Genomic DNA, 22,706 nt, shown 5'->3' on the forward strand with positions numbered 1-22,706 from the left:
AGACAAGAAAGACAACAGCCATGTCTGCTGTGTGACAGGACAAAAATGAACACATGTAAGATTTCTCTCTGTGAGAAGGACTTTGAAGAATACCTTCAGGCTGAGCAAGTGTCACATTGTTCACAAATCCTATTGCTTGTGATAAGGTTACAAAACTACAGTGTTTACAAAACCAAGATCATAGTAAAGTACTTGGCATTATTGCAGAAAATACTGAAGATTTAAGACACTTACAGCAAAAAAAAAAAAATCACTGATAAAACCATTTTGGGGATAAAAACTGGGTCTTTACAGCTGCTGCAAATTGCAAATAGCTTTTTATCCAATAGATTTAAATGTGAGCCCATTTCTAGGTTACTGGTGGCCTCTGTTAATAACATAACTACATCTATTCCTTAATAAATTACTTATTAAACATTATTATGCAAATATGAAACACTATATAAAGTCTTAAACTGGGTGTATGACTGAAGTGATTAGTCAGCATGGCTATTTGACACTGCACTCAAAATCCAAAGGCTGAAATGTCTTCAATTACAGCCTTTGATGGATCATTTTAAAAGACAAATGTGGTTCTGGAAAAGAACGTGTTCAAAAAGAAGGTTAAGGAAGAGAAGTTTCCATACGTTTATTCACTTCTGTTCTCTGTCATTTCTGCTGGGTAAAACAGAACATAAAGCAGGGGGCGGGGGGAGGCCCTTAATGTCTCTTTTTTATCTGCTTTTTTTCCTTAGAACATTTTTCTAACATTGAAAATCCTATCTAGATCAAGATATTTTTGGTGAGCAACTTCATTTGAGTTGAAATCTTACACGATATAATTTACCTGCTGTCAAACCCAGTTGAAGTGGTGTAGCCTGTTACTACCATATTCCAGAACATGTCAGGATTTGATGAGCTATGAATATTGTGTTTAGTCATATGCATTTTTATAAGATTTTTTCCCAACATTCTACTAAGCAGGCAGTGCTTCCCTCTCTGAATCCACCTCCCCTGCCATTTTTTTTTTCCCTGCAGGAAAATGTTGCATTTGTAAAGTTTTGGTTCCTTGCTGAAGAGGCAAACCACAGACGTTTTTCTTTATTTGACCTTTTAGTGAGAAAGATGAAAGTTTGATCACTTAAAATAAGTTTTTGTTAGGTGCACTTTCTGTGATTAAAACTTCCACTTCTTTTTTTTTCTTTTTTTTTTTTTTTTTAATTGATTAGTATGAAACTCATTCATAGATTCACAGAACCAATAAGGTTGGAAAAGACCTCAAAGATCATCAAGTCCAACCTGTCACCCAAGATCTCATGACTACTAGATCATGGCACTAAGTGCCGCATCAAATCCCCTCTTGAACACCTCCAGGGACAGTGACTCCACCACCTCCCTGGGCAGCACATTCCAATGGCTAGCAACTCTCTCTGTGAAGAACTTTCTCCTCACCTTGAGTCACCTGGCACAGCTTGAGACTGTGTCCTCTCATTCTGGTGCTGGTTGCCTGGGAGAAGAGACCAGCCCCCTCCTGGCTACAACCTCCCTTCAGGTAGTTGTAGACAGCAATAAGATCTCCCCTGAGTCTCCTCTTCTGCAGGCATTTATCCCCTGATAAAGAAATATCCTTTTATAAATAACATCGGTAAAATTAGGGCAGGTGAATAAGCTCAGTCCACTCATCTCTCTCTCTCTGGGCTGTTTCCATTTAATGATGTGTATAGGTATTTGTAGAAGAATACAGACTACCATCTATTGAAAAGTTAGGTGATCGTGCAGCCCTGGTTTTGAAAGGTGACACACAACCACGTTTGTAAAATATTTAACATACAGAAAAATTAGCAGCCTACTGCAGATTTTAGCATGTTTCCTTTAGTTGTCATTTCTTTCTTTGACATAAAATGAAGCAATTGCAGAGCCTCTTAAATGATGATTCATGGCCTACTTTGTGTCTGAGAAAATATTTGAAGAGCTTTCTGTCTTCATAGGCAGGTCTACTAATCTTATGGTTGTGTTTTGTTTTGTTTTGTTTTGTTTTGTTTTGTTTTGTTTTGTTTTGTTTTGTTTTGCAGCTGATTCTGCATTCCCTATGAAGGAGTTTCTCCCAAACAATAAACTTAGCTCTATGAGATCAGTTCATGCAACATTTTTTTCCCATTTGTGTCTTCACTAGCTGTGTTCACTGAACAATTTTTGTATGGCAAGTGATCATATTATAGTGATTTATTGCTTGCAACTTCCATATTTCTTTAGGTACTGTATATAATAAATATGGTTGTTTACATAGCTTTAGGTGCTTTTTGTTATTCAGATGCCATGGAATTTACTTGGTGTCATAATAACAAATCTTCAGTTACAAACAGAATCCTTTTACTCTTTTTGATAGACTCTGTACAGTTGATGGATTGCCACTGATATGAGCCCTAAAATCAAACTCCTGGTATTGATTGGACTGAGTTTCTGTATGTGTTTTGCATTGAACTAGTGATTTAGTTAATAGTGATGGATTTGTAAACAAGTTACTCCAAACTGAAGAAATTATCTTGTATTTCAACCAGCAATATATTGATGCAAAGTGACCTTGCCATGTTGAAGGAGAATGCTTTTTGGTGATGTGTCAGAACTGAGTGAAGATGAACTTCTATGCAATTTACAACTGATTAGTATTTTATTGAACAGTGAAGTCCAATCATTATGCATGCTGTGTGTACCAACTTTAGGAGATAGGACTAGAACCTAGTTATGTGTGACACTGGAACTGGGTGAAGGAAAAATACTAGGGTACAATCTTTTTTTTTCTCTCTTTTTAGACAGAAACTTGTGCAATAAGATACTGCTTGTACTCACTGGGGTTACTAGCAATTATGTTGGTAAAAAATGGTGACATCTGAAAGTATAATCAAGTAGATTTAATGAAAATCATACTGTACTGTTAAAATGCCTCCTTTTTTTCTTTTCTTTTTTTAGGTTCAGATTTTAATATATCCTGGCTTATTATTTGTAGAAAAAAATCTGTGCTGTGATGTTAAGTCCCTTAATTGACGTAGTTAGGCTCAAGGAGAGTACAATGGAGTAAAATACCACGGGAGGGATTTCCATTACTTTGCAAGTGCAATGCCACTCTGGGGCTAAATATATGAAGATTGAACAGCCTGGTCTATGCAAGAAGTCACCAGTGCTCCTGAGAATAAACTTCAGAGGGCCTCTTCAAGGACTTCTTGTTCTAGGTCATTGAAAATTTGGAAAAGAATTAGTTACAGATGCCTACAAGAAAGGTGGGGGCGGGAGGGACTTCTTAGGGTGTCAGGTAGTGATAGGACTGGGGGGAATGGAAAAAAAAAAGAAATGGGTAGATTCAGATTAGATATTAGGAAGACGTTCTTCACCATAAGGGTGGTGAGGCACTGGAACAGGTTGCCCGGGGAGGTGGTAGAAGACTCATCCCTGGAGGTTTTTAAAGCCAGGTTGGATGTGGCTCTGGGCAACCTGATGTAGTGTGAAGTGTTCCTGCCCATGGCAGGGGGATTGGAACTAGATGATCTTTGAGGTCTTTTCCAACCCTGACAATTCTATGATTCTATGCCTCTGTCAACTTTAACAGCTCAGAATGATGCAACATTTCTCCTGCTTTGCACATTTGTTTCTACTGTATGTTTAATTTGCCAGTTTTATCGTAGCAAACCTTTTGAAATTACAGTTGCTTTTATTTAATTGCTATTTGCAACAGGCCGTACTTTTATATGACTAATTCATTCCTGGTATTCCATTAGTTTTTATCTCTGTTGCTACAAAGACACTTCTCTTGATGTTTTTCAGTTACAGCTGTACATTAGGAAAAGCAAATTTTAGTTCAACACCTTGTGGTGATGAGTTCTGGAAGTTATTCATTTTATGATCATTTATCTTGCAGGTGCATGAAGAAGAATCTTGCTGATTGTTGTAATTCAAAGTGGTCTTTATCATTTACAATTTTTGGTGCAAATGCCATTTAATGACTTTTGCCACCAACTATATCCAGACTTTATTTTTGTTGCAATAACTTTGACTTTCCAGTTCTCCCTTTGTTGCTAAATATGCAGTTTTCCTTTCCTATGCATTCTTTCCCCAGCTGAAACAACTGATGCAATTTGATGCAAGCAATGCAAAACTTGAGAGCTGCACCATTGTAATTTTCCTTGTAAAAAATGTTTTAGTTGTATTTTTTTGATTAAAAATAACTTCTTTTAAGATTTCTAAATTATCAAAAAGTTTGAAATGTATCACAAAAGATAAAAGTTGATGGTTACATTGTGAGTCTTGCAATTCACAAAATTACTTATATGGAGTTTTCATAATTTGCATTTAGAAGCAGCATGAGGGAGAGAAAAAGAGAGGTCTACTTTATCTCCAGAAGTAAAATAGGTGTCAAAATGTAGCATGGATAAAGTCCTGAAAGAGAGTGAAAAATCAGTAAGTCTGTAGATTTGGCTTGAGATCTAACTTTACAAAAATGTGGCACAGCAATGACATGGTGATGGAGCATATATTGTACCAAGGAGATGGCTTTACTAACATGCTTGGTGCAGTAATTTAAAGTTGACTAAGATCTCTAGTTGACTAAAAATCTCTAGTGAGAAACACTAGGCCTTCTAATTATACCTTAAGATGAATTGTTCTAACATGTAATGCTAGAACACCATAGGTGAAGAAAAGTGAAACATTTCAGAAAGTTCCTGGACTAAATGTAAGCAGTAAAAATAAATTAACATGAAATAAATGTTGTCTTCTAGTGTGTCACCATGCAGCAGATCCTTGTTAATCCTTTGGGAGCTACAGGAAGAGACTATTAGTATGTTAATTTTGCTAATTTGAGGCTAATTGACTAAATATTTCTTTATTGACTATTAATGTAGAGACTTGGCCCAACATGTTAGGAGTTACAAAGATCAGTTTGAGAGAGAAAACAGGTAGTTAGAAACAACTTTTCATTTCAAATCAGTCTGCCCTTGGCATATCTTTCCACTATATATTTCAGGAAATTATTTTTCTACAAGAACAAAAAACCCATTGGATAGTTCATTCTTTTTTTTTTTTTTTTTAATTTTTTTCTGTTCTTTTGTCTATGCAGAATAGATACCCTGCCATTTTGGGTCAAATATTATAAACAACTACACCGTTACACTAAAACAGAGGAACTGTTACATGTTTGTGATCTGGCGTGTACCAATCCATTTAGTTGCTATTGCCAGGAAGATCAGCTGTCTGAATTATGAAAGTGTCTGCCATTGACAGGAAAAAACAACTAGACATATTGTGAATTTCAATAGATCTGGCTGCAGACAAAATCAGCAAAAACTCATTTAGTCAGAATAATAGGGAAAGACAAACAGTGCTTTCTTACCTTCAATGCTCATGTATCATTGTAACTGCTAAGGCCAGCCAAAGAATTACAGGAAGAAATGAAAGCAAAGTGCTAACTGTGAGTACTTCTGTGACACATTTACCTAATCAGATATCAGAATTCAGCTGTTCAAGTCTAACACTTTACAACCTCTTATGATGACTTTGAGGAAGATTGATAAACTCACCTTTACTGACATCTATAACTAAACATACTGTAGGTAGCAAATCGTGTAGGTGGCATTTCCAGCGCCCAGACCTTCTATCATCAGCATTAAAATATGTTATCTTCAGCAGAGAGTTATGTTATCTTCAACACAGAGTCTAGAAAATTTAAAATGTTTACCAGAGAAGAACCTGTTGGGGAAGGATAGGTGTGCTCTATCTGTGGAAGGTCTGTGGTCTAACAGTTAGCTTCCAGTTGGTAATGCAGGTGCATTGAATATACAAGAAGGTGTCAGAGATTGAGAAAGAAGTTAGATTTAGCAGCAGAATTTAGCAGATTTAGATTTCCTCTATAAAGTAGATACAAATACATCTCATCTAGTTCTCTTTACCTGACTTCCACAGCCAAACATTTAAAATGTAAGATAAAAGACAAAAATCTTACATCTTATGAGGCTGTGGCAAACAGTATATAAAATATACTGATAGGGTTTCAAATTTTGAAGAGGAGAGCAATTTATTTGCAAAATGAATTCTCTTATGAAGAGAAAGAATTTTTTTATTTCTTTTTCTCTTCAGTGACACTTCTTTCCCAAGCACCCTTAGTTCCTTCTTGGATGGGGCTTTGAAGGACTCCTGGCTGTATCTATTCACTGGAAAACTGACACTATAAGGAGGATCAGATGTGATGCCAGGAAAGGTGACAGAATCAGAAACTTGGGCAGTAATGCAGCAGTATGCTGCATGCCATTCATTCCAGCTTGTAAAGTGCTCTTTACAAGTGCCTTCGTAGTGTCTTGGTTTGTTGCATTAAAATAGAGTAACCTGGTTGGTTACATCTGTACTAGGCTGATAGAAGCTTGAGTGATCCTTGACTTCTAAGACCTCTTCCTACTCATTTGTAGGAGCAGATATGTTAAGCAATAATAACAAAGAAACAGATATGTGCATGTGATATATGACTGACATTTACAATCACCTTTATTTCTTATGCCTAAATAACTCAGTTTTCCTGTCACCGATGCATTTTAGATCTTGGATTTTTGTTGTTGGTCTGATTAGTTATGGGCTTTCTCTGACCCTGTTGCTTCTAGAAGCCTTGTGAGATGAAATTTGTTAAACTCTTCCCAGTTTCTACACACTGTTTAGAGTTGTTTTCAAGCAGTAAGAGCAGTGAGCAGTGCCTGAATACTGTTAGGAGCTATTTAAAAGCCCAAAGACATATTTCATTTTCTTTTCCTTTTGTAAGAGTCTTTGTTGTTTTTGTGGTGCAGTATAGAGCCTAAAAATTCTGGCACAGCTTATGTCTTAATCCTTTATTTCAGCCCTACTTCCTCTCTTTTTTATTTTCTTTAATTTAATATTTTTGTGGTGATTAGACTTGATTGCTTTGGTGAATCCTGATATCTTCCCTCTCCACCTCCCCTCCCCCCGCCCTCCCCCCCAACTTTTTGAGGGGCTCAGCATGTGTTCTTTTGTGATATGGGAAGATTTTAATTAGTATTTGTATGATCATCCATAATACTTCTGGTCTGTGTGAAGTACACATGGCTTCATTTGAAGAGCTGTATTGCTTCACAGATTTCAGGGATGTCCTTTACTTCTCATTTGTTCTCTGAGGTTATTTTTGGAGTAGGCATTCTAATTTCAAAACTGATAGATAACATTTAACAAGAAATAAGTTTCAGAAGTAATTTTAATTCCACTTTTTTTAGCTATAACAGAGACCCTTAGAAATATGCAGGCTTCTGTTTTGAGGATACAAAAAATATTTATATTTGTGGTTTTGTGTCTATACATCTGCAGAATGGTGGTTAATGGGGAGAAAAATGAGACACTGAGAGGACAATCAGGTTTTCAAAGCTCTTTCAAAGGTGTTTTGATTTAATAGGATATATTATCCAGTCTTGTAAGGCACTTTGAAAAATCACACTGTGAGCATGTTGGTAGCTTAATAGCCTTTGTAAATCTAATTTTACATCACTTGCTCAGCAAGACATAGAATTTAGCTCAGTCTTGTATTTGGAGATCAAAAAACCTAGATTCAAGATTGATTTAAATTTTGTCTGGTGTACAGCTTTAGTGAAGTCATTTCATCTCTTTTCCTTCTTCCATCTTTTGCCCATCTTATTTAGGTAATTGAGTTTCTTTTGAAACACTCTGCTGTATTGCGTCAGTCAGCTCCATCAGTTCTATCATAATTAATCAGGATGTTACAATCAGTATGAGTTCCTCAAATCTTATGTCCACCACTAAAATAGGGACGGTGATTCAGTAGCTCACAGATGCAGAAGGGCTTGCATATGCACCCAGAGCCCCTAGAGAAGCTCTGTCGGGATGGCAGGACCTTGAAGCAGTTACCAGCTACCCAGTCTGACATGCCCTGCTACATGCAGTGTGGGGTAGGCTTCCTACATAAATAAAGTGGGAGTTGTAATGCCAGCGTCTTCTATTTTCTGCTCCCAGTTCCTTTGTTCACTGTGACTTGTGCATGACCAACCACGTAAACCTAGTTTTCTGCTGTGCAGCCTGACCGTTCAGAGTATAATGCCCCTAGACAGTGACATTTATCAGATTTTATTGGGGTGAATTTAGGGCATAAAAGGGACTTAGGCTTTGAACAACCGCTAGTTGCTAGCATTTGATCTTATATACAAACAAACATCTTCTGTGAGTATGGAAAGAAATCTGGCACGTGCTAAGAATTACTTCTTACAAATATTTAAATGTGAAAAAGGAATTAAATTTTTAAATATTAGTGACAAGAATTCACAAGAGTAGGTCTTGTCTGCTCCAAACTGACAGCTGAAAATGCCATTTACTTCTTGATGACCAACTTTGACTTTAATGTTTAAAAAACATCCTCAAGAACAAGTGGTGAAAAGTCTGAAGAGAAGTGATGCATTCTGTGGGGTTATTGTTTCTGTTGACACTCAAGAAAGATTCTACAAGCTCCCAATTTATTTTTTAATGAGCTAAAAACATCAAAAACAACTTTTTTTTTAAATTGGGTTTAGTGTTGTCCTGCAGCAAAGGCCAAGTTCATCTTGATATAAGCTTTCAGTGAGCATGTTTTTAATGTACTTTCTTTCTCTGAGGCTTATTACATCAGTCTCTGTATTTATGTGGGGTTTTTTGCTTTCCTGCTTTGTGATCTTGTTCACAGGAAAGGCACCATTTAGGTGCCCATAACACAGGGAAAAAAAATCAGGATTTAAATTCTACAAGAAAACAGCCTTTTTAGAAATATTCTGATCCAGAGACACACAGCTGTGGAAGAAAATATATTTGCTGTGACATCAATAGCATTACAGCATATACATTCAATAAAATAGTGAATTCATAATTGCTTAGCTTAGTGCTGTGGAGGAATTTATGATATTAAAATAAAAATATTAAATATATAGTATTTTAGCCTCATTTTGCAGCAATGAGCATATTTCACTGATGACATCTTTGAGGCATAAAGTGAACTGCAAATCAAGTAGCCTGCTGATGCTGCAAGACAGACTGTGATACTGCCATGGCTTGCAGGATAAAGAACCTGGAAATTTCCAAGCACTGTCAGCACTTGTTGAATCATCCAATATTTATTTCCATACTCACTCTGAGGGAGATTCTTCCCACAGGACCTAGTGGTTTTTCTGGGTAGCCAGAGCCAGCTTTTTCGGAGTGAGAGAATTTCCGATGTCCTCTTAAGCCAATAGGAGGTGCAGAGGCAATGTGCTTCAGGAGGCTGGTCTTTACTGAGTGTAAACTGAAAAAGGCCAACGTTGTGTTTCCCACTTCAAGGGAAGGATGAACAGTAGGTACTCACAAGAGAGAGAAAGAAAAAAAAACATAAATGAAACAATATGGAAATGACTTATGGTAACATATAGATAAATATTTATCTTGAGAAGCTTACATGCAACTTCAGCTTTGAAAAGATAAAGTTTAACATTAGTAAAAAGTTTATAAACTATGAGTTTTCATTTTTGTTTCTCATCTTTTGTCCTTTCTTTCTCCCAGAAAGAAAAGTGTTGCTAGGCTTGACAGACATATTTAAGAATCATCTTACGGCAGCTACAGTCAAGAAGGATGTGGTTGCAGGCACTAGTAAGAATTGCATTAGGCGGGCACAAGACAGCTACTGCCACCAATGTTCTATAAGACAGCCTCTGGTTAGACCATGGGACAGCAATCAGCTTAGTTTTGTAGAGTATTCTGGAGTTTTACTCATCTTAGACAAGGCCTTCAAGGAAAGGTTAACAGTATTCATCATCACTTCCTCTTTCTTCAATATTACCTTTTGCTATTGCTTCACTCTTAAGGTTTATTACTCCACTTCTTGACCTCCTCCCACTCCCCACCAAACCCCAGTTTTGCTTCAAACATAAATTTGAGTACAATTAATTTCATTAAACATGTCATATTTTGCTCTTCTAGTGATGTGTGTTCTTGTTATCAAGAGTCAGATGAGTCACTTCAGTTTGTTTCACTCTTACTTCCCCAATGAAGTGTTCTGTAATAGTGTGAGTGCATAAATTAAATCTCACTTTCTTCCAAGTCTAGTAGGGCAAGTAACTATACATTCATACTATCACTGGGGTTTTTGCTTAATTAGGCTTACATTCCAGGAAATTAAAATGTTAAATCCTATAAAGTGTACCAGTTAAACATTTATTCCTTAATACTTACTCAAAACCCTTGTTATGTTACACTTAAAAAATCAGAACGACATTGATATTGACCTCTCAAGTCTACTTATGAGACTAATGATTAAAAATATTATGATTATTGCCTTTAAAACTAGCAAGAGAAGAGCATCCTTGATTGTAATATCAAATTCATCTGCCTTTTCAGAAAACTTTGACAAATGTGTCTACAAAGGCTTACATCTGATGTGATCAAAGAACATGAAGCTACTCTTACCTAATGAAGAATTCATCTTTTGTCATTCTTTTGGGAGATGGAAGTCTTGGGGTTCTTTTCATTTTTATTTAATGAATGCATACAGTTAAGAGGTAGTCATGCTATGAAAATAGGAATTATGAAATAACTGCAGGGTAATTCTGGGACTGCAAAATAAGTGAGGTCTTTGCTAAAGCTCATCACTCTTCCACCTAATTGGGAGGTGCAGAAGGGTGGTATTTTGATGGGTCATTGCAAAGGCTATACAGCTATCTAGGAGAATACTACTTAAAAGTAGCTTAGGGAATTTCCTACTCATATGGGCTTTATTTTTTAATTGAGCTTCCCCTTCTTAATTTGCATATCAGTGATTCAGACTTCCTGAGTAGAACTGGATAACAATGCAACTGCAGAAATCATCTGATACTGTATAACCTAATGCTTAATTTGGAGAATTCACTAAAGTGAGCAGTCTTTCCATCTTATCTTGTATATGCAGAAAGAACCCTACACTTGCTCTGAAAGAACTTAATAGAAGCTAAAAACCTGGTAAAAATAATGAAATTATTTGAGTGATTGGCTTGGAATCTTTGCCTACTGTTAATTTCTACAATTTGTAGACCATTTGCAGTCACAGTCTATATATTATCCACTTACTATGGTTTACAGAGAAAAATTTAAGCATTCACAGAAGGTTCAGTTGTTGTTTTAATTAGTTCTCTTGGTGAAAGCTATAGAGTCCTGAAATTCTCTACAGGCTTTATAGAGATTAATGTTTTGAAATGAAATCTGTATTTTCTGTGATACCAGCTTCAGCATTTTATTGTGGTAAAGCAGGCACATATACATTCATGATAGGGTTAGCTCTTTGTACTATAATAATAGTATGAATCTGTCTGCTTACTTTAGCCCACTACATTAGAATGGTTAATTGATCCCTCCCCACCCAGGCTCTAACTCTGAATGTGAAACTAAATTCTCCCATTGCAGGTATTGTGTCATTACATAGTTCAAGAAAGAATTATGCATACCCATTAAAAATGGTGTATTTGGGGGTTATATAATCTCCATTTCTTCTTGTGCAATATGAAAGCTAGATAATGTTTCATTCATGTTCTTAAAACCGAAACATTTAATTGTGATTAATTTCCCTGTATCTGTTTGCCTTTTCAAAGTTGTTTTAAATAATTAAGTCAAATTTTTACTAAAATCTTTCACTATAAAGAGAATTTCTTTACTACTTTTTATGCTCCAGAGATGGCCAGCATTTTTTTTTTTCTTACCAGGAAATTGCCTATATGAAAGGTCCACAATTCCACCGCCTTTCTTTACCATCACTCCACACTCAGAAACTGATGATAAACAATTATTCTCAATAGTAATTCTAATCAAGATAGGAATTAATAAAGTCAGCAGTGGTCTGTACCTATAGGTCATAGAATGGCAGAATGCACTGGGTTGGAAGGGACCTTTAAGTCTTCTAGTCCAAATCCCCTTCGGTAAGCCAGGAAAACAGTAGGTACCCAGACAGAGCCTGCACACAAACATGCAGGTGTCCAGGCTGCTAGCTGTAGAGTGCTGGAGCCTGGCACTTGAAATGGAGGGTGATGGAGACAACATCTGTGTGAGGTGTGACCAGGTGAATTATCATCTTCATCTGGTGGAAGTTCTTCACAGAAAGAGTAATTGGCTGTTGGAATGTGCTATCCAGGGAGTGGTGGAGTCACCATCCCTGGAGGTGTTCCAAAAAGGATTGGATGTGGCACTCGAAGCCATGGTTTAGTCAGTCATGAGGTTTTAGGTATAGGTTGGAGGCAATGATCTCTGAGGTCGTTTCCAACCTTATTCATTCTATGATTCTATGATCTTCAACTATATTAGACTGCTCAGAGCCCCATCAAACCTGAACTTGAAAGTCTTCAGGGATAGGGCCTCAAAATGATACCTCCAAATTACTGATAGCCTGAAATGACTGAGCCTGTGGCAGTAGTGCCGTGGCAGTAGTGCCGTAGGCTGTGCTGTAGTGGCGCGGTGCTGCGTTCAGAGCTGTGGGTGAGCCGGGGTGATGCCCCTTTTCTCTGCCTTGGTCAGATTTTACTTGCCTGCTTTTGCTGGCAGGCTGGGTTGGCTTTGCAGGGATGAGAGATGGCATGCAGAGCTCATGGGGCCGAGATGAGGACGAAGCAGCCAGCAGCATTCTGCCCTCTCTTACATGGGGTTTCTGGAGGTGCCACCAGAGGCGCTGAGGGGCTCAGCCCTGCTCTGCGAGCAGGCCGGAACTGCCGGAACTGGCTGGAACTGGCACAAACCGGCACAGGGGAGCCCTGACCTCGCCTCACAATGGCATCTGCAGCGCTCACTGCCCACACCAGTCTTCAGAGCCCAGGGGCCTTCTGCTGCTGGAAGCTGCTTCCTCATACACAACAACAACTGGTTCGGGTTCACTTCTTGTGCTGGGAGAAGCTGGCTATGAGGAGCATGGAGAAAAGAACCTGTGGAAACAGCTGGAAGGATTTGGTGAGAGCCATTCCTCTCAGAGACAAACGAATGGCAACTGGTAGGCAGCTCATGACTGATGTACCTGTATCAGACTTGGACATTAATTGAGTACTGTGGTGGGTTAACACCCATTCTGAAAAGAAACAAAACAGGGGGGAGGGCTTGTGAGTGCTTTGCCCTCCCTGTAGGGCATTTTCCCCCTGGGAAACTGAGTCTGTTCCATTCCCCCCTCCCTGCCCAGCTAGGATATAAAAGCAGGGCATGGAAGCTATTAGCTCCTTTTGGCTCCTGCCTCTCCTGGATGAGAGCTACTGAGGCTGCTTTCCTGCTCCTCTGCTACATGGTCGGGCCTGATCCTTCTCCCTGCTGCCTCCCTGCCTCTTCAGAGAGAGACTGGTTTTGTATTCCTCTTCTTTGTCCCCCTCCCATCCATCCTTGTTCCTTGCCCTTGTGAACCTTACCTGTTATTGTTACATATATATTGTTTAAAGAAAACGCTTTACCTCTCTACTTCCAGGTTGACTCCAAATTATTGCTTGGTGGATTTGCTCCTTCCCTTTCCTTTTTTTTTCCTCTTTGTTGGGAGGGAGCAGGGGGGAGCAGGGGAGAGATTCTCAGCCTTGCCCCCCATCTGAGCTCTTAACTCCCAGTTAAGGCTCAAACCACCACAAGTACTAAAAGCCCAGAGTTGCTAAAGTAAAACTTTAAACTGATGATGCAGTTCTGTAGGGCTGTTGTCTGGCTGGCTGGAACTAAAGCCAAACATTGATATGCAGAGAAGGAAGGTGGCTAGCCAGAATTGTTCACAGAAAGCAATAAATTGAATGAAAACAACCGTTCTGTGAAGAGAAACCTTTTACATTAAGTAATGCCAAGAATGAGGCCGGTTATCTTTGCCTGTAAATGCTGTTGCTAGTGCAGAGTGGAAGGGAATCAAGACTATACAAAATAAAGCAGAGTTTGTGTAGCTTTGAATATGTTTGCTAAGCTTCTGGTAATATCTTACTTGGGCTGAAAAGAAGATATTTGCTTTAGATATGGTGAGGGTTGCTGGGTGGAAAGTGAAGTTGTCCCTTTTGAGATGGGAGAGTATTGAGTAAGAATTTGTCTAGACAAGTTTAAATCTATAGCTGCCTGCAGTACTCAGGTTGTTTATTGCCTTCCCCTCTTTTGTTGGTGCTCTTAATTTTATCAGTGTTTCCAAGCTATATTAGAAGCAATAGCTAAAGTCTGCTTTGTATCCTTTCATGGAGACTTGTGTTGTGAGGTGCAGCCCTGCTCACAAACCCTTGATTATTCTTTATAGTTTGCATATGCACTATTTTCAAAAATGAAAGTGGGATTTAAACTCATTTCTGAAAAGATGATTGCTTAGATTGTGATGAACATAATTTATCATTAGGAAAGCAATTCCATAGCATGAGTACAATTCCAAAACATAGTCAATCATATCAGGATTTCATATCTCAAATAGCAACAGAGTTCTGAGGGGTTTGGAGCACAAGCCCTGTGAGGAGAGGCTGAGGGAGCTGGGGTTGCTTAGCCTGGAGAAGAGGAGGCTCAGGGGAGACCTTATTGCTCTCTACAACTACCTGAAGGGAGGTTGCAGACAGGTGGGGGCTGGTCGCTTCTCCCAGGCAACCAGCACCAGAACAGGAGGACACAGTCTCAAGCTGCATCAGGGGAAGTTTAGGCTGGATGTTAGGAAGAAATTCTTCATAGAAAGAGTGATTGCCTGTTGGAATGTGCTGCCTGGGGAGGTGGCAGAGTCACCATCCCTGGAGGTGTTTAGGAGGAGCCTTGATGGGGTCCTTGGTGCCATGGTTTAGTTGATTAGATAGTGTTGGATGAGAGGTTGGACTTGATGATCTTGAAGGTCTCTTCCAACCTGGTTAATTCTGTTCTATTCTATTTTTTAAAATTTTTTTGTCAACTTGTCCAAATCTGTCTTTATGCTTACCACTTTTCCTTAGAGTTATACTGTCATAACCAGGTAGGAACTTAGATAGTTTCTGAGTGTTCAATTACAATCTCTTTTTATCACAGGAATGTATGTGGTATCTTTCAGACATCAGTCAAGTTTTACATTAAAACCAGATAGGCTTCCCTGCCTATTGCCTTTATTGAGAGACTGAAATCTCACTCTTCTGATGGTTAAGCACAACCTAATTTTCTGTCTTTATTTACAGCCTGTTCAAAGTCTTTTAGTTTTTTATTATTTTGTTTGTTTGTTTGTTTAATGTGTGTGCCAATACTGTCTTTTACTTGAATGTTTCTTTCTCTTGTATGTTTGGGGTGTTTAAAGTAACAGCACATTTTTGTTGCTGATTTATTCCTTCTTTGATTTGTTGTTGTTGGCTGTTGGTTTGCTTGGGTTTTTTTGAGGGCAGTTAGTCTTTATGGATATAAGGCAGCTTCTTTCACAGAATAGTCATGGAAAGATAGATGGTCATATTTTCAGTGGTGCAGGGTTTTGTTTTGAAAACAATGTGCAAGAGTGTGTTTCTGTGGCAATGCCAGCGATGAGCAGTGTGAGCAATCAGGCAGTGTAGGCCTAGAGCCTGACATGGTGGTAAGCCGTGCTCAGCATAAGTGCAGGAGTGGCTAGCAGTGTACCAAAACAGTACTGTGCCTGAAGCATGTAACTAAAGCAGGACACTGGTAGCTATAAACACAGAAAGTTATCTTGGAACAACAGGACATGCATCTGCATCCACAACCTCGCGTGTCATTAGCAGTTGGACCAATAATCTATAATAGTGCGATGTGTGGTCACTCACAGGGAACCAATGAAGCTATGCCAACGATGCTCTCTGAGTTTATATAAGTTGTAGAAGTTCCCTTAATAGGCACTTCTTCTTTACTTTACTTTACCTTCTTTACTTTACTGTGCTATACTCACTATGCTCGCACTATAGTCCTACAATACTGGAACAATAAAGGAACAATACTCGATCATATTGGTCGTCTGTATTGACTCCAGTCTCCATCGTCGACAGGTTTCAAGGGAGCTAGTGAGTTAACCCATAACGATTAAAAGAAGCCTATTGTACAAAAATTAAAAAAAAACAAGTACTCTGTCATCCTAATAACATGAAGCAGCAATCATGTAACTGTTCCTGCAGACCTATCATGCCAACTTTTTTGACCACTTGATCTCAGACAAAGTGGACTTGGCAATGATAAAGTAAATCTATTTCAGTCATTAAAAAGAATCTTCTCTTCTCTTCTTTAATCTATGCAAGTCTGGAAAAAAAAAACCCCACACTAGTGTTAAATCAGCCTTTTCTTTAGATGACTTATAATTTTGATAAAGCAGCTGAAGTACTTTTTTAAATTTAGCAAAGCCTTTGTTCTTTCCAGTGAGCAGAATATTCACTTAATATTGAAAGATAGATTAAGAACAAATTATCTTGAATTTGAAAATGAATTTGCTGGAATTTCACAGAGAAATATTGCTGTTCTTCCATTTCCCAAAGCAATTAACATAGTTTTGATGAGTCAACATTTACTAAGATAAAATACCCAACTCTGGAGTTCTCAGCACAGGAAAGACATGATAGATCTGTTGGAACAATTCCAGAGAAGGCCACAAAAATGATCTGAGGGCTGGAACCCCTCTGTTGTGAGAACAGGCTGAGAGAGCTGGGGTTGTTCGGCATGGAGGAGAAAAGGCTCCAGGGAGAATTTATTGCAACCTTTCTGTACAAAGGGGACAAGAAGAAAGATGAGGACAAACATTTTAATAGAGCCTGCTGCCATAGGACAAGGGATGGTGGTTTTGAACTAAAAGAGGGATGATTTAGGCCAGAGGAAAGGAAGAAACTGTTTAAGCTGAGGGTGTTTTAACATCAGCATAGGTTGCCTGGAGAGGTTCTAGACACCTCATCCCTGGAAACATTCCAGGTCAGGTTGAATGAGGCTCTGAGCAACTTGGTCCATTGAGGATGTCCTTACACACTACAGGCCAGTTGGACTAGGTGACCTTTAAAGGTCCCTTCCGACCCACATTATTCTATGATTCCTTTTGTCAGCAGTTTCCAACCATATCCAAAACTGTATCTAACTTTAATGTAGTTCAGTAATAAGACTGCAATTTTCCTTTCTAGTGCCCATTACATTATATACAATTCTAAAACTATTTTGTTTGCTTTGGAGTAGAGTTAAACAAGCCCTGGAAATCAGAAAGGGTATGTTCCTCCATGAACCAATGTGCCACATCAGAGTATTAGCTTGGTTTTAAGCTCTGCATATCTGGCAAAACAAAGAGGTTTGGGAAAGGCTTGCAAGAACAATTGCCAGAGAACTGAAAATTGGCCTATGACACTATTTACAGTATTTACAGTAAGTAAATAGTGAGTAGATAGTTTAGTCATAACAAACACTCCTACTCACACACAGTACACTGAAGGGAAACAAAAGTGGCATATTTTTATAAGCGTAACAAAATACAGAAAGATGGGATAATCAGCCATACATCTTAATAAGGAATTAGAATTCTGACCTAATTCTTTCCTAGTAGGACTTTTTATTACCTTATAAATAACTTAAAGGTATAAGACATAGCAGTGAATAATATATTAACAGAATAAACAAAATGCTCAGAGACTTCCAGCCACTACTGCTACCACTTTCTCAGGGAAAGACTGGAAGTGAGTGATATTAACATCAGTGCTCAGGTTCATTTTCTGGCTGGCTTAACTCTATTAAAAAACTGAGTCCAGGGATGGATAGGGTAGGTGAAAATAAAAACTGTGTTGCTGATATGTCTCTTGCTGTTTTTCACTGATGTCTTGGTGAGGGGAAGGAACTGCAGGTACAGCATAAGGCTGCAAGCTAAACTGACGTTTTCTATTATCTTGGAACTTTTGATAGGGTTTGCCCTAGTGACTGATTAAGTTTTGGTAACTCATTGTGACTTTCCATTGCAAGTGGACTGGAGGGTTTAGATATGCATTACAATCTTTTTCTTCATATTTTTGCAAGTAAGGGAAGTCCAAACAAAGCTTCAGCTGCATGTGTTGGCATTAGAGCCTGCAGTATGCTGTGATTTTCTGCATGTACCCAATCGAAACACACTTGGAAAAAGAGACAAATTCTAACCAAATCTTTACATGATTTGTATCAAATTTACAGGGGGTCTTTTTTCTTATACTCTGGTCATTGCATTCTTCAGGGGATATGGCATTTTCAAGGTGCCAAGGGCTATCTTGAGTTTTGTATCCTTTGATTAGATTGAAACACCACTCTAAGCCTAGTATAAAAAAATGGACTGCAAGTGGTGTCACTGCCAGGGTCTGCTTACAGCAGCACTGATCCGAACTATTTTTTCTTGCTCTTTGCTTATTGTGATAGTGAACTAATGAGTTTACTCCTCTCTGTTCATACAGCTTGAAGTTGAGGTCACAGATATAAGTGGAAAAACCATTGATGGACCAGTCCGCCTGGATATTTCTGTTATTGATCAAAATGACAACAGGCCGATGTTCAAAGAAGGACCCTACGTTGGTCATGTCATGGAGGGATCCCCTACAGGTAAGTCCATGCTGATTATATTTCTATAAACAATGCCTGAACAAATTCTTTACTACTAAATGCATGATTATAATATTGCACAACTGATTTTACAGCTCATCAAACATTCCCCCTAATAAAGAGGTGTGAGCAGCCCTTCAAGACAGCAGGCAATGATTTTTGAAAAGCAGCCATGTTTCTAAAGGATGAAAAGGGGGGGGGGGGGAGGGGGGGGGTGGTGCGGGGCAGAGAGAAATAACATAGTTTGGAATATTTGGGTACAACTATCCTAGACAAACTCTTCTTGGAGATGAAGGCACTCAGCCTTCATTTTCTTCAACTGTCATCCTCAGCTGTTGTGCGGTTCCATTTTGAATTATTAAACAGCTGTTGCATTCTGCTACAGAGGTATCTATATGGCACTCATAAGTAGCACTTGTATGATCAGATTATCTATGAGTTAACTCTGATTCTGGTGAAAGAAATCTAAACCAGTAGAAACTCCAGTTAATATCAGCAGAGTGACACTGATTTTTCTGAGATCAGAGTTGTGGGTGATGTCTTTCTATGCCTCATTGAACACAAGGCCTTGTCCTCATACACTTGAAGCTGTGAGTATAGAGAGAAGGTTCTGGCTGCATAGGCATGCTGAAATATTTTTAAATTAATATGGAATCAAGTATATGATATTTTGATGAATATTTAATATTAATTGAAGCTTAATGTGGTGGCATGTGCTTTGTTTACTCTCATCAAGGAAAGACATTACCTTTCATTTCCTTGTATTACATACTGATAGGACTAGAAGTTATTCCTTGTCCTTATTTTATTATTTATGTTGGTTTTAGAAATCCTGTAACAGTTTTAGTTAGTTTTGCATGTTCACATATAGCTGCCATTGTTTGCCATTGAAAAACCATAGGGGTGAAATGCATTATGAGTGGCCTCTTTGTCATATTAGGAGGAGTTTTCAGGTAAATGTTCATTTACCTTACTTGTGACAAGCATGTTGTGAAACAGTTGATGGTCTTTTCATTCAAACAAGAAATGTCTTTCATACTTGTGAGTATGGCTGCAAGGCAAATAGCAGCTCTTTTTTGTAGTATATTCTGAACTTATTTCAGATATAGATTGCTTATTCTGAATTCAAAAGAAACTTCCTTAGACTGCTCCACTTCTCATTCCCACTGCGCTGTAACTGAGAATATATTGCTAACAAATGTCAGAGATTCCTTTGCTCAGTCAATAGTATGTAGCAGAGTGTGACTATCTAATTGGATCAAGGGACCAACTTTACTACATTTTCAACTACAGCATCTTCAGATTATGCCCATCTAGACACACATCCCTAGACCACACAGTAGGATGATGTAGTACATTCACAGCCCCTAAATCCTATGTTTCAGTAAAAGGAAGCTGTGCCAAACAGCACAAACTCAACACTGTTTAAGCTTTAATCCTACTGGTAATATATGAGCTTTGGATATGAGCTGAGAGTTCCTGCAGGTTTTTCAGTCACCTCATCTCTTTCCACTAAAGCAGAAATTTAACCTCTTATGTACCGTGTGCCCTTCATCAGCAACATTTAGTCTCATGTCTATCCTTGTTAATTCCACATTATAAGACAATACTTATCTGTTATCTGCTATATGATCTTTATTCAAACTATATCCAGTTTCTTTTCTCTTTTTAAAATTTTATTTTATTTTTTATTGGCAGTTTTGTTCAGCTATAAACTGTTTGCTTTTCCTTTTTTTTTTTTTTTTTTTCCCTTTTCATTCCTTGTATTGAAGATTATGCTTCTGATTCAGTGGACATGTTTCTCAATCCAATTTGCAGTGAATTATCCTGTAATTGTTTTCATCAATTTTGTGTTGCTGAGCTGTGCTGTTTATGCTTGTAGCATTTGGCATTTTGATTGTCTTCCCTGTTAGTCCAAAGTTTGAATAATTTTTCTCAGCTTTATCTTTTTCTTATCCTCTCCCTCCTTCCCCCTAGGTATTCATCCTATTAAGCTTCATAACCTCATTTTCCTGGTGTCAAGAACACCAATACTTGCAAAATTATTTTGTGCAACGTGAACCTGTAGAATCAGTGTTAGCTAGAATCTGTCATAAGTCTCTATGCAGATGGCATCCAGTCAACCAGGATTTCATGGTGTTTGAATTTGTTTTCCATAGTTCTTCAAATTTTGTCGCATATATCTTAAAATTATTCATCAAGTTGTACTGTTTTGCTGATCCAAATCAATAGTTGCATTGTGCAGCCTGATAGAAATCTCAGTGTGCCTGTGTTTGCATGTATGATTCCCGATTCCTTCTTTTTGTATTGCAATTGTATTGGTTTGGGGTTTTTTTCAAGTTCCAAAAGCAAAGCTTTGCATTATATGCAAAACATTCTTATCACAGACACTTTCCTTCAAGTTCTGAATCAAACCCATTCACTCAAACAGTCCTTTGCTGAAAAGTAAATAATGCTCATACTGTATTTTGGCTTTAGCTTCACCATTGCTGGGCCAAAGGGTAAAGGTCCATGGATTCCAACAACTCAATGAGGAGAGGTATACAATTATGTAGGGAAAACTATAATTATGTAGGGAAAAATATAGATATACTAGACTGTGAAACTTGCCTTGAGGCCTTGATAAGGGATTCAGTTGATATTGTTATCCTACTTTAAATTATTCATTGCTGCATTCCTATGTATTTTCCTGTGGGGCTAAAATTTTAGTAGACAAAACTGCAATGGAATTTTCCAGTGACTTTCCACTTACTGACTCTAAAATTGCACTTACACATTGTCTATCGTTCATCAGAAAGATCAGAGTTTTACTGATGAATCTTGGTTAATGTTTATATTGTACTTCCTTTAGATTGCTGTAAGACTTGTTCCAGCTATTTGTTGTTATCCAAAATGACTTTTCCCCCAGTTCTTTAATTAGAGAAAGTCAGAAGTTACAGTGAAATGTGTCAAGCACCTTTTACGGACCCTCTATGTACCATTTCAGATAGGTACAAACAGAAGGAAACAAAACAGAACATGGAGAGATTGTGTAATTTTTGAGTTTATTTAATCTGCCTATGAATAATTAAAGACTCCTTTGTGCATAGTCCCATCAGGATGTGTTTTAGTGCTTTTAATATGTTTTCTGTCTTACATAGGCCATTCACTTCTTTTAAGTGGTGATTTTTGAACTCACACTAAACATCACTGATTACTTGGACATCTACAATTTGTGTGCTAATGCTTTACTAAAGAGGCAAATAACTGGACATAATTACTTGCATATGCATTACCTGAATAAATATTCATTTGGATTTCAAACTAGGACTTGCCAGAGCTCATAATTAATGATAAAAATATGTGAACAATAGGTGATATAGTAATGTATTTCTTTTCTGATAAATCTTTCCTGGAGCAATTTGGTGATATAGTTAGCTACAGTTAATTAGCTGTTTACAAGGAAAATTGTTATCTGCCTGGAAATAGCCTAGAGACAAATTCTAACAAAAGTGCACTAAAATGTGATGCTTAAAGTGACTGTGGAAGTTTTCAGACTTCTATTAGAAAGTCTTTTCCTGGACAAACTGCAAACTTGGAGGATTATTTTTTTTCAAGACCAGTAGAAAAATAGCTTGTGACTTTACAAAAAATATTTACTTATAAAGTCTCTAATTTCTGTATGAGACTAAAGTCAGTGCCTATATACCAGGTAAGTAATAGAGCCTGATCCAATGTCACTTACAGCAGTTTTTCTACTTCCTGTAACGGGGTTGGTGCTAACTGTGCTGCTGATTTCTCACATTTGTGTTTTCTAAGCTATGTCACAGATTATTTTCTATGCATCTCTGATCTATCCAGCTACCAACTCTGAGGTTTAGGATCTATGTCCTGCTGCAAACTTACTTCAGTGTTATGAGAGTGACTGCAATCTTATGGATTACATAGGCAGCCAGAACCATTTGGATGTCTCACCATTTAAAGGTTTTAAAGTGAAGGGTGGTTAAATGAACTTGGCAGCTATCTCATTTCATTTGCTAGAGGCATTTAACAGAAATGATTTTAAACACATTTTACACTATGTGACTGTACAATATGCTTCAAGCCCAGTGGGGTAAAATCTTAACTGCAGTGGTTGGGAAAATTGCTCTAGAATTATATTTTTTAAATTAACTTGTTTTCCATGATGCAAATAGCCTGAATACATTGCATTCCAGCCATGGAGCCCAAAGCAGAACTGATAGGTGTCTATAAATAGTTGTTAGAAATGCAGGGAC

General features: G+C 37.9%; 1 protein-coding gene across 2 annotated transcripts in view; it reads left to right on the forward strand.

Moving 5' to 3' along the window:
* Nucleotides 1-22,706, forward strand: part of CDH13 (cadherin 13) — a 489,323-nt gene that overhangs the window by 275,082 nt on the left and 191,535 nt on the right. For both annotated transcript variants that reach the window (XM_054169942.1, XM_054169941.1), the window contains exon 6: nt 18,306-18,450. In XM_054169942.1, coding sequence (XP_054025917.1) covers nt 18,306-18,450 — 145 coding nt within the window. The remainder of the gene's footprint in view (nt 1-18,305; nt 18,451-22,706) is intronic.

This window comes from Dryobates pubescens, chromosome 19 (genome assembly GCF_014839835.1).
Source record: "Dryobates pubescens isolate bDryPub1 chromosome 19, bDryPub1.pri, whole genome shotgun sequence".
Lineage (NCBI taxonomy): Eukaryota > Metazoa > Chordata > Aves > Piciformes > Picidae > Dryobates > Dryobates pubescens.